Source organism: Manis pentadactyla, chromosome 4 (assembly GCF_030020395.1).
Source record: "Manis pentadactyla isolate mManPen7 chromosome 4, mManPen7.hap1, whole genome shotgun sequence".
NCBI lineage: Eukaryota > Metazoa > Chordata > Mammalia > Pholidota > Manidae > Manis > Manis pentadactyla.
In genome coordinates this window covers 35,706,516-35,720,603 of record NC_080022.1, presented here as the reverse complement: position 1 = coordinate 35,720,603, position 14,088 = coordinate 35,706,516, and the positions used below count along the sequence as shown (strand labels likewise).

Here is a 14,088-nt window from a genome sequence, read left to right as displayed (position 1 = left end):
TCTCCTTCCTCATTCCCATGGCAGGACCAGGAACTGGTGGGATGAGTGCATCTACAGCTGTAGCAGTGCGTGGATCTTTGTTGGGGTTTTTTGATGATCATCTTCTGGCATGAGTCTTCCAGAGGGTGCAGATGTTGGAAGTTCTTTTTCATATCATATCTTAGTTCATTTTCGGGGTAGCCCAATTAGGCTTTGATCCTCTGTATAAACACAAACAGACCCTTTGCCTACACTTTTATATGCCCTTTATACCCTTGTGTAGAACTCGTTGGAGGTTACCACACAGGAACTGCCCTTTTTTTTTTTTTTTTTGCTATCACTAATCTACACTTACATGACGAATATTATGTTTACTAGGCTCTCCCCTATACCAGGTCTCCCCTATAAACCCCTTTACAGTCACTGTCCATCAGCATAGCAAAATGTTGTAGAATCACTACTTGCCTTCTCTGTGTTGTACAGCCCTCCCTTTTCTCCTACCCCCCCATGCATGTTAATCTTAATACCCCCCTACTTCTCCCCCCCTTATCCCTCCCTACCCACCCATCCTCCCCAGTCCCTTTCCCTTTGGTACCTGTTAGTCCATTCTTGAGTTCTGTGATTCTGCTGCTGTTTTGTTCCTTCAGTTTTTCCTTTGTTCTTATATTCCACAGATGAGTGAAATCATTTGGTATTTCTCTTTCTCCGCTTGGCTTGTTTCACTGAGCATAATACCCTCCAGCTCCATCCATGTTGCTGCAAATGATTGGATTTGCCCTTTTCTTATAGCTGAGTAGTATTCCATTGTGTATATGTACCACATCTTCTTTATCCATTCATCTATTGATGGACATTTAGGTTGCTTCCAATTCTTGGCTATTGTAAATAGTGCTGCAATAAACATAGGGGTGCATCTGTCTTTCTCAAACTTGATTGCTGCATTCTTAGGGTAAATTCCTAGGAGTGCAATTCCTGGGTCAAATGGTAAGTCTGTTTTGAGCATTTTGATGTACCTCCATACTGCTTTCCACAATGGTTGAACTAACTTACATTCCCACCAGCAGTGTAGGAGGGTTCCCCTTTCTCCAGAGCCTCTCCAACATTTGTTGTTGTTTGTCTTTTGGATGGCAGCCATCCTTACTGGTGTGAGGTGATACCTCATTGTAGTTTTAATTTGCATTTCTCTGATAATTAGCGATGTGGAGCATCTTTTCATGTGTCTGTTGGCCATCTGTATTTCTTTTTTGGAGAACTGTCTGTTCAGTTCCTCTGCCCATTTTTTAATTGGGTTATTTGTTTTTTGTTTGTTGAGGCGTGAGAGCTCCTTATATATTCTGGACGTCAAGCCTTTATCGGATGTGTCATTTTCAAATATATTCTCCCATACTGTAGGGATCCTTCTTGTTCTATTGATGGTGTCTTTTGCTGTACAGAAGCTTTTCAGCTTAATATAGTCCCACTTACTCATTTTTGCTGTTGTTTTCCTTGCCCGGGGAGATATGTTCAAGAAGAGGTCACTCATGTTTATGTCTAAGAGGTTTTCGCCTATGTTTTCTTCCAGGAGTTTAATGGTTTCATGGCTTACATTCAGGTCTTTGATCCATTTTGAGTTTACTTTTGTATATGGGGTTAGACAATGGTCCAGTTTCATTCTCCTACATGTAGCTGTCCAGTTTTGCCAGCACCACCTGTTGAAGAGACTGTCATTTCGCCATTGTATGTCCATGGCTCCTTTATCAAATATTAATTGACCATATATGTCTGGGTTAATGTCTGGATTCTCTAGTCTGTTCCATTGGTCTGTGGCTCTGCTCTTGTGCCAGTACCAAATTGTCTTGATTACTATGGCTTTATAGTAGAGCTTGAAGTTGGGGAGTGAGATCCCCCCTACTTTATTCTTCTTTCTCAGGATTGCTTTGGCTATTCGGGGTCTTTGGTGTTTCCATATGAATTTTTGAATTATTTGTTCCAGTTCATTGAAGAATGTTGCTGGTAGTTTCATAGGGATTGCATCAAATCTGTATATTGCTTTGGGCAGGATGGCCATTTTAACGATATTAATTCTTCCTAGCCACGAGCATGGGATGAGTTTCCATCTGTTAGTGTCCCCTTTAATTTCTCTTAAGAGTGACTTGTAGTTTTCAGAGTATAAGTCTTTCACTTCTTTGGTTAGGTTTATTCCTAGGTATTTTATTTTTTTTGATGCAATTGTGAATGGAGTTGTTTTCCTGATTTCTCTCTCTGTTGGTTCATTGTTAGTATATAGGAAAGCCACAGATTTCTGTGTGTTGATTTTGTATCCTGCAACTTTGCTGTATTCTGATATCAGTTCTAGTAGTTTTGGGGTGGAGTCTTTAGGGTTTTTTATGTACAGTATCATGTCATCTGCAAATAGTGACAGTTTAACTTCTTCTTTACCAATCTGGATTCCTTGTATTTCTTTATTTTGTCTGATTGCCGTGGCTAGGACCTCCAGTACTATGTTAAATAACAGTGGAGAGAGTGGGCATCCCTTTCTAGTTCCCGATCTCAGAGGAAATGCTTTCAGCTTCTCGCTGTTCAATATAATGTTGGCTGTGGGTTTATCATAGATGGCCTTTATTATGTTGAGGTACTTGCCCTCTATTCCCATTTTGCTGAGAGTTTTTAACATGAATGGATGTTGAACTTTGTCAAATGCTTTTTCATCATCTATGGAGATGATCATGTGGTTTTTGTCTTTCTTTTTGTTGATGTGGTGGATGATGTTGATGGACTTTCGAATGTTGTACCATCCTTGCATCCCTGGAATGAATCCCACTTGGTCATGGTGTATGATCCTTTTGATGTATTTTTGAATTCGGTTTGCTAATATTTTGTTGAGTATTTTTGCATCTACGTTCATCAGGGATATTGGTCTGTAGTTTTCTTTTTTGGTGGGGTCTTTGCCTGGTTTTGGTATTAGGGTGATGTTAGCTTCATAGAATGAGTTTGGGAGTATCCCCTCCTCCTCTATTTTTTGGAAAACTTTAAGGAGAATGGGTATTATGTCTTCCCTGTATGTCTGATAAAATTCCGAGGTAAATCCATCTGGCCCGGGGGTTTTGTTCTTTGGTAGTTTTTTGATTACCTCTTCAATTTCGTTGCTGGTAATTGGTCTGTTTAGATTTTCTGTTTCTTCCTGGGTCAATCTTGGAAGGTTATATTTTTCTAGGAAGTTGTCCATTTCTCCTAGGTTTCCCAGCTTGTTAGCATATAGGTTTTCATAGTATTCTCCAATAATTCTTTGCATTTCCGTGGGGTCCGTCGTGATTTTTCCTTTCTCGTTTCTGATACTGTTGATTTGTGTTGACTCTCTTTTCTTCTTAATAAGTCTGGCTAGAGGCTTATCTATTTTGTTTATTTTCTCGAAGAACCAGCTCTTGGTTTCATTGATTTTTGCTATTGTTTTATTCTTCTCAATTTTATTTATTTCTTCTCTGATCTTTATTATGTCCCTCCTTCTGCTGACCTTAGGCCTCATCTGTTCTTCTTTTTCCAATTTCGATAATTGTGACATTAGACCATTCATTTGGGATTGCTCTTCCTTTTTTAAATATGCTTGGATTGCTATATACTTTCCTCTTAAGACTGCTTTTGCTGTGTCCCACAGAAGTTGGGGCTTAGTGTTGTTGTTGTCATTTGTTTCCATATATTGCTGGATCTCCATTTTGATTTGGTCATTGATCCATTGATTATTTAGGAGCGTGTTGTTAAGCCTCCAGTGTTCGTGAGCCTCTTTGCTTTCTTTGTACAGTTTATTTCTAGTTTTATGCCTTTGTGGTCTGAAAAGTTGGTTGGTAGGATTTCAATCTTTTGGAATTTACTGAGGCTCTTTTTGTGGCCTAGTATGTGGTCTATTCTGGAGAATGTTCCATGTGCACTTGAGAAGAATGTATATCCCGCTGCTTTTGGATGTAGAGTTCTATAGATGTCTATTAGGTCCATCTGCTCTACTGTGTTGTTCAGTGCTTCCGTATCCTTACTTATTGTCTGCCCAGTGGATCTATCCTTTGGGGTGAGTGGTGTGTTGAAGTCTCCTAGAATGAATGCATTGCAGTCTATATCCCCCTTTAGTTCTGTTAGTATTTGTTTCACATATGCTGGTGCTCCTGTGTTGGGTGCATATATATTTAGAATGGTTATATCCTCTTGTTTGACTGAGCCCTTTATCATTATGTAGTGTCCTTCTTTATCTCTTGTTACTTTCTTTGTTTTGAAGTCTATTTTGTCTGATATTAGTACTGCAACCCCTGCTTTCTTCTCACTGTTGTTTGCTTGAAATATGTTTTTCCATCCCTTGACTTTTAGTCTGTACATGTCTTTGGGTTTGAGGTGAGTTTCTTGTAAGCAGCATATAGATGGGTCTTGCTTTTTTATCCATTCTGTTACTCTGTGTCTTTTGATTGGTGCATTCAACCCATTAACATTTAGGGTGACTATTGAAAGATATGTACTTATTGCCATTGCAGGCTTTAAATTCGTGGTTACCAAAGGTTCAAGGTTAGCCTCTTTAGTATCTTACTGCCTAACTTAGCTCGCTTATTGAGCTGTTATATACACTGTCTGGAGATTCTTTTCTTCTCTCCCTTCTTGTTCCTCCTCCTCGATTCTTCATATGTTGGGTGTTTTGTGCTGTGCTCTTTCTAGGAGTGCTCCCATCTAGAGCAGTCCCTGTAAGATGCTCTGTAGAGGTGGTTTGTGGAAAGCAAATTCCCTCAGCTTTTGTTTGTCTGGGAATTGTTTAATCCCACCGTCATATTTGAATGATAGTCATGCTGGATACAGTATCCTTGGTTCAAGGCCCTTCTGTTTCATTGTATTAAATATATCATGCCATTCTCTTCTGGCCTGTAGGGTTTCTGTTGAGAAATCTGACGTTAGCCTGATGGGTTTCCCTTTATAGGTGACCTTTTTCTCTCTAGCTGCCTTTAACACTCTTTCCTTGTCCTTGATCTTTGCCATTTTAATTATTATGTGTCTTGGTGTTGCCCTTCTTGGATCCTTTCTGTTGGGGGTTCTGTGTATTTCCGTGGTCTGTTTGATTACTTCCTCCCCCAGTGTGGGGAAGTTTTCAGCAATTATTTCTTCTAAGATACTTTCCATCTCTTTGCCTCTCTCTTCTTCTTCTGGGACCCCTATAATACGGATATTGCTCCTTTTAGATTGGTCACACAGTTCTCTTAATATTGTTTCATTCCTGGAGATCCTTTTGTCTCTCTCTATGTCAGCTTCCATGCGTTCCTGTTCTCTGATTTCAATTCCATCAATGGCCTCTTGCATTCTATCCATTCTGCTTATAAACCCTTCCAGAGTTTGTTTCATTTCTGCGATCTCCTTTCTGGCATCTGTGATCTCTTTCCGGACTTCATCCCATTTTTCTTGCGTATTTCTCTGCATCTCTGTCAGCATGTTTATGATTCTTATTTTGAATTCTTTGTCAGGAAGACTGGTTAGGTCTGTCTCCTTCTCTGGTGTTGTCTCTGTGATCTTTGTCTGCCTGTAGCTTTGCCTTTTCATGGTGATAGGAATAGTCTGCAGAACTGGGACGAGTGACGGCTGGAAGGACTTCCTTTCTTGTTGGTTTGTGGCCCTCCTCTCCTGGGAGAACAGCGTCCTCTAGTGGCTTGTGCTGCGCAGCTGCGCGCAGACAGGGTTTCTGCTTCCTGCCCGGCTGCTATGGAGTTAATCTCCGCTGTTGCTGTGGGCGTGGCCTGGCTCGGGCAGCTACTCCAAAATGGTGGAGTCGCGTTGGAGCAGGAGCTGCTGGGAGGCTATTTATCTCCGTAAGGGGCCTCCCTGCTCCCTGCAGCCTAGGGGTTAGGGTGCCCAGAGATCCCGGATTCCCTACCTCTGGATTAAGTGGCCCGCCCTGCCCCTTTAAGACTTCCAAAAAGCACCCGCCAAAACAAAACAACGACCACAAAAAAAAACAAGAAAAAAAATTTTTTTAATTAAAAAAAAAAAAAAAAATTTTTAATTAAAAAAAAAAAAAAGGTGGTCGTTCGTTTTTCTTTATTCTCCGGTGCCAGCCTCAGGCCTCTGCTCACCGGTCTTTCTGCCCTGTTTCCCTAATATTGGGGTCCCTGTCCCTTTAAGACTTCCAAAAAGCGCTCGCCAAAACAAAGCAGCAAAAAAGCAAAAAAAAAAAAAATGGTCGCGCGCTTTTCTTATGTCCTCTGTCGCCCAGCCTCCAGTGCCTGCTCACTGTTCTTGCTGCCCTGTTTTCCCAGTATCGAGGGCCCTGCACTCTGGCCCGGATGGCTGGGGCTGGGTGTTCGGCAGCCCTGGGCTCCGTCTCCCTCCCGCTCTGCCTGCTCTTCTCCCGCCGGGAGCTGGGGGGAGGGGCGCTCGGCTCCCGCGGGGCCGGGGCTTGTATCTTACCCCCTTCGCGAGGCGCTGGGTTCTCTCAGGTGTGGATGTGGTCTGGATATTGTCCTGTGTCCTCTGGTCTTTATTCTAGGAAGGGTTGTCTTTGTTATATTTTCATAGATATATGTTGTTTTGGGAGGAGATTTCCGCTGCTCTACTCACGCCGCCATCTTCCGCCCCCTTCTGCTCTGCCCATTTTTTAATTGGATTATTTCCATTTTGTTTGTTGAGGTGTGTGAGTTCTTTGTATATTTTGGATATCAACCCCTTATCGGACATGTAGTTTATGAATATATTCTCCCATACTGTAGAATGCCTTTTGTTCTACTAGTGGTGTCCTTTGCTGTACAGAAGCTTTTTAGTTTGATATAGTCCCACTTGTTCATTTTTGCTTTTGTTTCCTTTGCCCGGGGAGGTATGTTCATGAAGAAGTTGCTCATGTTTGTATTCAAGAGAGTTGTGCCTATGTTTTCTTCTAAGTTTTATGGTTTCATGACTTACATTCAGATCTTAGATCCATTTCTAGTTTACTTTTTTGTATGGAGTTAGACAGTAATCCAGTTTCATTCTCTTACCAGTAGCTGTCCAGTTTTGCCAACACCAGCTATTGAAGAGGCTGTCATTTTTCTATTGTATATCCATGGCTCCTTTATCATATATTAATTGATTATATATACTTGGGTTAATATCTGGACTCTCCATTCTGTTCCATTGGTCTATGGGTCTGTTCTTGTGCCAGTACCAGATTGTCTTGATTACCATGGCTTTGTAGTGGAGCTTGAAGTTAGGAAATGAGATCCCCACTTCTTTATTCTTCCTTCTCAGGATTACTTTGACTATTCGGGGTCTTTGGTGGTTCCATATGAATTTTAGAACTATTTGTTCCAGTTTGTTGAAGAATGCTGTTGGTATTTTGATAGGGATTGCATTGAATTTGTAGATTGCCTTAGGCAGGATGGCCATTTTGACAATATTAATCTTCCTACCTTAGAGCATGGGATGAATTTCCATTTATTAGTGTCTTCTTTAATTTCTCTCAAGAGCGTCTTATAGTTTTCAGGGTATAGGTCTTACTTCCTTGGTTAGGTTTATTCCTAGGATTTTATTCTTTGGGATGCAATTGTGAATGGAATTGTTTTCCTGATTTCTCTTCCTGCTAGTTCATTGTTAGTGTATAGGAATGCAGCAGATTTCTGTGTATTAATTTTGTATACTGCAACTTTGCTGAGTTCAGATATTAGATCTAGTCGTTTTGGAGTGGATTCTTTAGGGTTTTTATGTACAATATCATGTCATCTGTAAACAGTGACAGTTTGACTTCTTCCTTACCAATCTTGACACCAGGCTAATAAAATTTTAAGTTTACCATTAAACATCTTTTATTTCCTTGTGTTGTCTGATTGTTGTGGCTAGAATCTCCAGTACTATGTTGAATAGGAACAGTTCTTTTTATGTGAAGGAAGTTAATGCTTTGTTATCTAGCCAATGTTGGCTCCCTCTGATCCCCATCCTGCCCTAGTTGTTTGTTTGTAAATTACAGATCTACAGATTGGGTAATCCAACCATTTTGCTTTCTAGATGAGGAAACTGAGCCCCAAGTAGGGTTAGTGAGTTTTTTCTTTGTGTGTGTGAGCATGTAGTCACATTTATAGAGCTGAAACCAGCATCAAGTTTCCTTGCTTCTAGGTTTGATGCCTTTACCATTATACCATGCTATTTTTTTAAGGCTTACTCCTCTCCGTCCTCCACCATTGCTTTTTATCACTACCTCTTGCCATAGTCAGATGTTTCATGGTAAACTTAGAATTTTATTAGCCTGGTATCAAAGTTTGAAAGGCTATAGGGTCATACAGGAACCCAGGAAACTTCACAGTTATTGGACTGTTCCTAATGCATGGATAACTAAGCTAGTTTCTCTGTATGGCAGTTATATTAATTTCCTTTACATTTGTTTAAAAAAGTGTTTTGTTTTGTAGGTTCATGGGTGTGTGCGTACATCAAGGACAATTGCATGCACTTACAGAGGTAAGACTTAAATAATCACATTGAAGTGACTTTGCTTTGGTTTCAGCATTTATGATTTCATAGTAATTGTTACTTGGCTTATGTTAGCAAAATGTATGTGCATTTATGTTTATGCAAAGATGGCAATTTTAATAATGCTTTTGTCTGTTATATGGAGATAATGGCCATTATCTTTTAATACTCTTGGATTCCCTCAAAATACTTGGTGAGTGCTTTGAGGATATGTGTGCTCAAATATTATATTGATTCTTTCTGCCTTGATAACCCCCTCCTATGCTGAGGGATGGCATCACTAAAATGCAGAATCTGCCTTGGCAACAAATTCCCAAACTACCTAGAAATGTTTGGTGTCCTAATCTAGAATTCCACTGTTGCTGCTCTTGTTTCCTGGTTGGTCTTATTACTCCTTGGAATCAGTTTACATCTCCATTCTCATTTCATTTTCAGCCTTCTCTAGGTAAATGAATATGTGATAGTCATTATTCAGCCTCTGAGGACCAGAGAATCTTCTCTAGAATAGAGGCTTCCCAAATTCAGGTATTGAGTTATCAGCTTCAGAATTTTTTTGGGTGCTTCTTAGAAACACAAATTCCTGCAATCTTCTAATTTTAGTAGATCTGCATAGGGTCCATATGTATTCTTAAAAGCTCCCCAGATGATTCTAATGAGCATCTAGATTTGATAATCTATATACTAGGGTGTTTTAATATTCTTCCTTGAGAAATAAGTACCAAAATACAAAATGAAGAAACTTAGGGAAAAAATTGTTTAAGAGAAATTGCAAGAGTATTGGTTTCCTGCTGGCCTACTGCCTGGTATCAGTCCTTAATATCTTATGAAGGAGATAGGTGCCTCACTCTGTGTCTCTTTTCTCAGTTAACTGAGGACTGCAGAATATGGACTGCATCTAGCTGTGTCCTGCCTCTTATATGGAAGACCAAAAGGCAAAATAGTGAGGTGGTTAAGAGCATGGGCTCTTGCTCTTAATTGCTCTTAAAGTCTTGATTGTGTAGGTTTGAGTTTCTCTGTGCCTCATCTGTAAAATGAGGTACTAATAATAGTACCTACCCCAGGGAGTCTAGATAGAGAAGAGGAACAGTTGCTGAGCCCTAGAGTATTTCAGTTTTAAAACTCAGAGGAGGAGGGCAGATTGAGAGGGTATGGCTGGTGAGGTAGAAAGAAAACCAGGAGAGCACGTTGGCCTGGAATGGAAAGGAAGAAGGAGGTTCAAGGAGGATGGACTAATTAATTGTGAAATGCCACATATAAGATAAGATGATTATCTCACAGGGATGTTGTGAGGTTAAGATACAAAATGCCTATTTAGCACAGTGCCTGGTACATAGTAATTGCTTAATACATTTTAACTATTACAGCTTTGATTATTAACAGTGACTAATCCATCTTGAACTCCTTGAATTGTCAGTATTTCCTTTGTTGCTTAGTTCAGTATTGCTGTGAGTGTCATTAAATTTTTTAAAAACCTTTTATTGTAAAATATGAGAGATGCCCTCTCAAAAAAAAAACAAAACCTTTTATTGTAGTGTAACGTAACAGAAAAAGCACATATGTGAAAAGTGTATAGCTCACTAAATTTTTACAAATGAACATACCCATAGCCAGCATCCCAGATCAAGAAGCATTTTCTGTGTATTTCTTTTCTCAGAAGTGAGTCTATATATTCTTCAGAGACAAAACTTTCTCAAGCTTTCTGTCTACCAGAGGTTTGACACTAATAATTGTAAAAGTATTTGTTATACTCCCTACTTGTATAATTTTTTCTGAAATATGATTTAATGGCAAGAGCTTGTACATTGGTTTTTCTGACAAAGAACATGCTTTAAAATATGTGATCATGTTGCAAATTTAGAACTGGTGTAGTGGTCATAATATAACATTGTCTTGGCCATGTTGCACTTAAATTATATTTTCTGTTGCTTGGTAGTTTATTTATAGCCATATATAACATATACTGCAACTGCATGCTTTGTGAAAGAGTGTGTATTTCCAGTATCATTAATGAGATGAAGCCCAAATATCCAAATGCTCTCTGTTATTTTCAGAAGGGGATCAGCAAAGGCCATCATTATATGTGTCTCTGGGGACTCCTACATTTAATTGTCTTGTAATTTGACTTGGCAGCACAGCTATCGGCTTTATTAAGGATCATAAAAATAAATTGCTATTAATATCTAGGAAAACAGAAGAAATGTATTGACATTCATTAAATTTTTCTTGATTGGTGGAATGCTTATGCTCTACAGTAATGTGAATATCATGCCTTATTTCTCTTAAAATAGTTTGTCAGTAATTACAGTAGACATGAATAGCTCTTGTTAATGCCTGTAAAGTACTAATATTACTAAGAATAATATTTCTCCTATATAGTAGTGGTCTGGACTTTTCATCTTGAACCACTTCCATGAATCTTCATTGAAATGTAGACATTAATTGAATTTGCACAGTCAGGCACTTAAATGTGTTTTTTAAACTACCAGGAGTAAGGATAGACTTCTGAGTTTTAAGCAAAGAAGTTATTTGTTAAAGAGAAAGAATTTGATGAAAGATCAGAATCTTTTATGTTTAATGAGTTGAGTTAAGAATCTATATTGCATTGAGGAGGAGTGCTCTGTAAGTATGTCTTTGATTCAGAAAACCTAAACTTGCCTTTCATTTATCTAGTCATGAGTATCAAGGAAGTGGAAATCTTTAAAAGAGAAAATATGACCCCGTGTTAGCTATTGCTATGTAATATCCAATCAAAAAAACCTCTAAAGCATATAATAATAAACATTTATTTCTCATATGTCTGGCAGGGTTCAGCTGAGCTGAGCTGGGCCCATTGGACAGTTCTGCTGGCCTCACTTGGGCTCACTTATGCATCTGTACAGCAGGGAGTGGTCTGGTCTAGGTTGGGTCTTGCTGGGCAGTGTTGCACCAGATGTTTCTCATCCTCCTGGGATGAATAGACTAGCCCGGACATATCCTTAAGATGATACCAGAATAGCAAGAGTATGCCACCTTATTTGCACAACTGCTTTTCATTATTCTGTTTATGTTCAAGTTTGCTTGGCCAACATCCCATTGGACAAAGCAAGTCACATGCCTGAGTCCACATTAGGAGCATACTGCAAAGTTACATGTCAGAGGGCATGGATTCAGTAAGGGGTGAAGAACTGAAACCATTATTGCAATCTCCCACACCCTATAAATATCCCATGATTTATATAATTATTTGCCTTTTCTACTCTACTTGAGGGTAAAGACTTTCTCTCATTTAAAAATTATAACTACCAGTTATTAAACACAGTATGGGCTAAATGCTATGCTTGGTGCTTTATATATTAGCTATAATTCTCACAATTCTGTAGTTCTGTTTTCTCCATTAGGTAGAAAAAAACTAATGCTTAGAGAAATAAAGTGACTTCCCCAAAGTCAAAGTCAAGGATTTGGATCCAGTTTTATCTCACTTCAAAGCCTATACCCTTTCCATTACAACATACTGTTGTTAATTCACTATGCATTTCCCACAGGTTATTGTATATGTAGCATGTGTAGTGTTTGTGGAATTTGATTCTAATTTTTTATATATTTTGGTGTATTTGGAAAAGATATTTCCTAGTTACTGGGTATATTAATGTTTTGTTGCAAGTAACAGAGAATAGTTAAATGGCCTTAAGCAACAAAAGGACTCATGGAACTGGTATTCCAGCAGTTTATTAGGTTAAGGGTTGGTTTAATTCAGCAGCTAAATAGATGTTATCCAGAGAACCCACACCCTTCCATCTCTGCTGTCTTTACATTGTCAGCTTCATCCTAAGGTTGGCTGTCATTCATAATAAAAAAGTAGCTGCCACCAACTTATATGATGAGTATTTTCTCTTCCATTTCTAAGATGGAGGTGGGGAGGAGTATCAAAGAGAGAGATGCTTCTGGACAGATTATGTATCATTTCATGTCTTCTCTTTTTAGGTGTTTTAAGAAAGATACAAAGAGGAAAATATCCTCAATCATCAAACACTTTGGGGAACCTCTTTGAGAACCTTTCAGTGCCTCAAAGACTGGGAATTTAGGGAATGAGTCTGGTATAAGGCTGTGGGGCAGTGGTCTTAAGTGACAATATTCTCTGGCCAAAGGAGTCAACAAAAGAATTGCTTGTCAGGTAGGATGTTTTGGCTTTTTTGTCATAGAGAAACTTGTTTTTTTTTCTCACTGTGGCAGTGAGAACTATGCAGCTATAAACACAGCAGTTGCTTGGCCTGGTGAAGTGACTCAGTCCCTTTTACAACAAAGTCACCTCAGTCAGGCAGATACTTAGTACTGAAAGAAATGCTCTTAGCTCATGAGGCTGTGGATTAGCCCTGCAGGCAGCTGAAGAGAATTTTTATTCACATAGTTCTCATCCTCTCACTCACCATTTCTGCCCCCCACCATATACCTGCTTTCTTTAATGCTAGTGACTTTGGAAATTCCTTGTTTCTGTGGGTTGGTATGACCTGTTTCTGAGTTGTTTTTTGTCCGACTTAATAAGAAGCCTTAATATAATGAGAGAGCTTACAATGAAAGGAAACTCTTGAGTTCAGTGACCAAACTCATGCATTATTTATAAAAATGAGCAGCCAGACCCCAATACCAGTTTCTCAGTGTGCTGTGATACAGGCACTAGTTGAGCCTGCTTCTTCTCTTGTTTGGTGTGGCCCAGTACAGAGTATTCTCCTGGCCTTAATTCCCTTAAGCCAGTTGTGGAATTGTCTGGTGCTGCCTGGGGTTACCTTTTGGCAGCACAGCTGTACCTGTCTGTCAGGCTGGGGTGGCTCTGGGGAGACATACTACTATCACATGGATGTTAAGAGGACACATCGAAGGTAGTAACAATGACTGCCTCTGTGATCCAGGACTTCCTAAAGGAATGGGGAGGGGAGGGGAAATGACAAAGATGGGACGTAGTATCCCTGAGGGAAAAAAGAGATGCACTTTACGCATACCACTCTGAGGTAATCTGTGATAGGCTAGGCACTCTGCTAGGTTCTGAGCTTATCAGTATAAAAAAGAAGCCTGTTCTCCTATCTGTTGCTGCATAACAAACTACCTAAACCTAGGAACTTAAAACAACCATTTAATTTTGCTTGTGACTTTGTAGGTCAGGAATTTAGAAGGGCTTTTTGCCAGGTGTCTGAGCCATATGTGTCAGCTGGGGTGGCTGAGCTGGAGAACCCACTTCCAAAATGGCTTCTTCATTCACATGTCTGGTGCCATGCTTGGCCCCTCTCTTTCACTGCATGGTGTCTCATTCTCCAGGTCATCTCCATATGGCCTGAGCATCCCACAGCTTGGTGATCTCAGGATAGTTAGATTTTTGGCCTGGTGACTGGCAAGAGGTACAAAACATCCAAGTGGAAGACACACAACTTTTTATTTATTTATTTATTTATTTATTTATTTATTTAAAGGTATCATTGATATACCCTTTTATGAAGGTTTCACATGAAAAACAATGTGGTTACTACATTCACCCATATCAAGTCCCCCTCTTACCCCATTGCAGTCACTGTCCATCAGTACAGTAAGATGCCATAGAGTCACTACTTGTCTTCTCTGTGCTACACTGTCTTTCCCATGACTCCCCCACATACCATGTGTACTAATCATAATACCCCTCAATCCCCTTCCTCCCCACCCACCCTCCCCTACTCT

At 39.6% G+C, this 14,088-nt stretch overlaps 1 protein-coding gene across 2 annotated transcripts in view; it reads left to right on the top strand.

The window, feature by feature from the left end:
- Positions 1-14,088, top strand: part of TESK2 (testis associated actin remodelling kinase 2) — a 130,451-nt gene that overhangs the window by 74,265 nt on the left and 42,098 nt on the right. For both annotated transcript variants that reach the window (XM_036892792.2, XM_036892790.2), the window contains exon 4: positions 8,346-8,394. In XM_036892792.2, the coding sequence (XP_036748687.2) occupies positions 8,346-8,394 (49 nt within the window). The remainder of the gene's footprint in view (positions 1-8,345; positions 8,395-14,088) is intronic.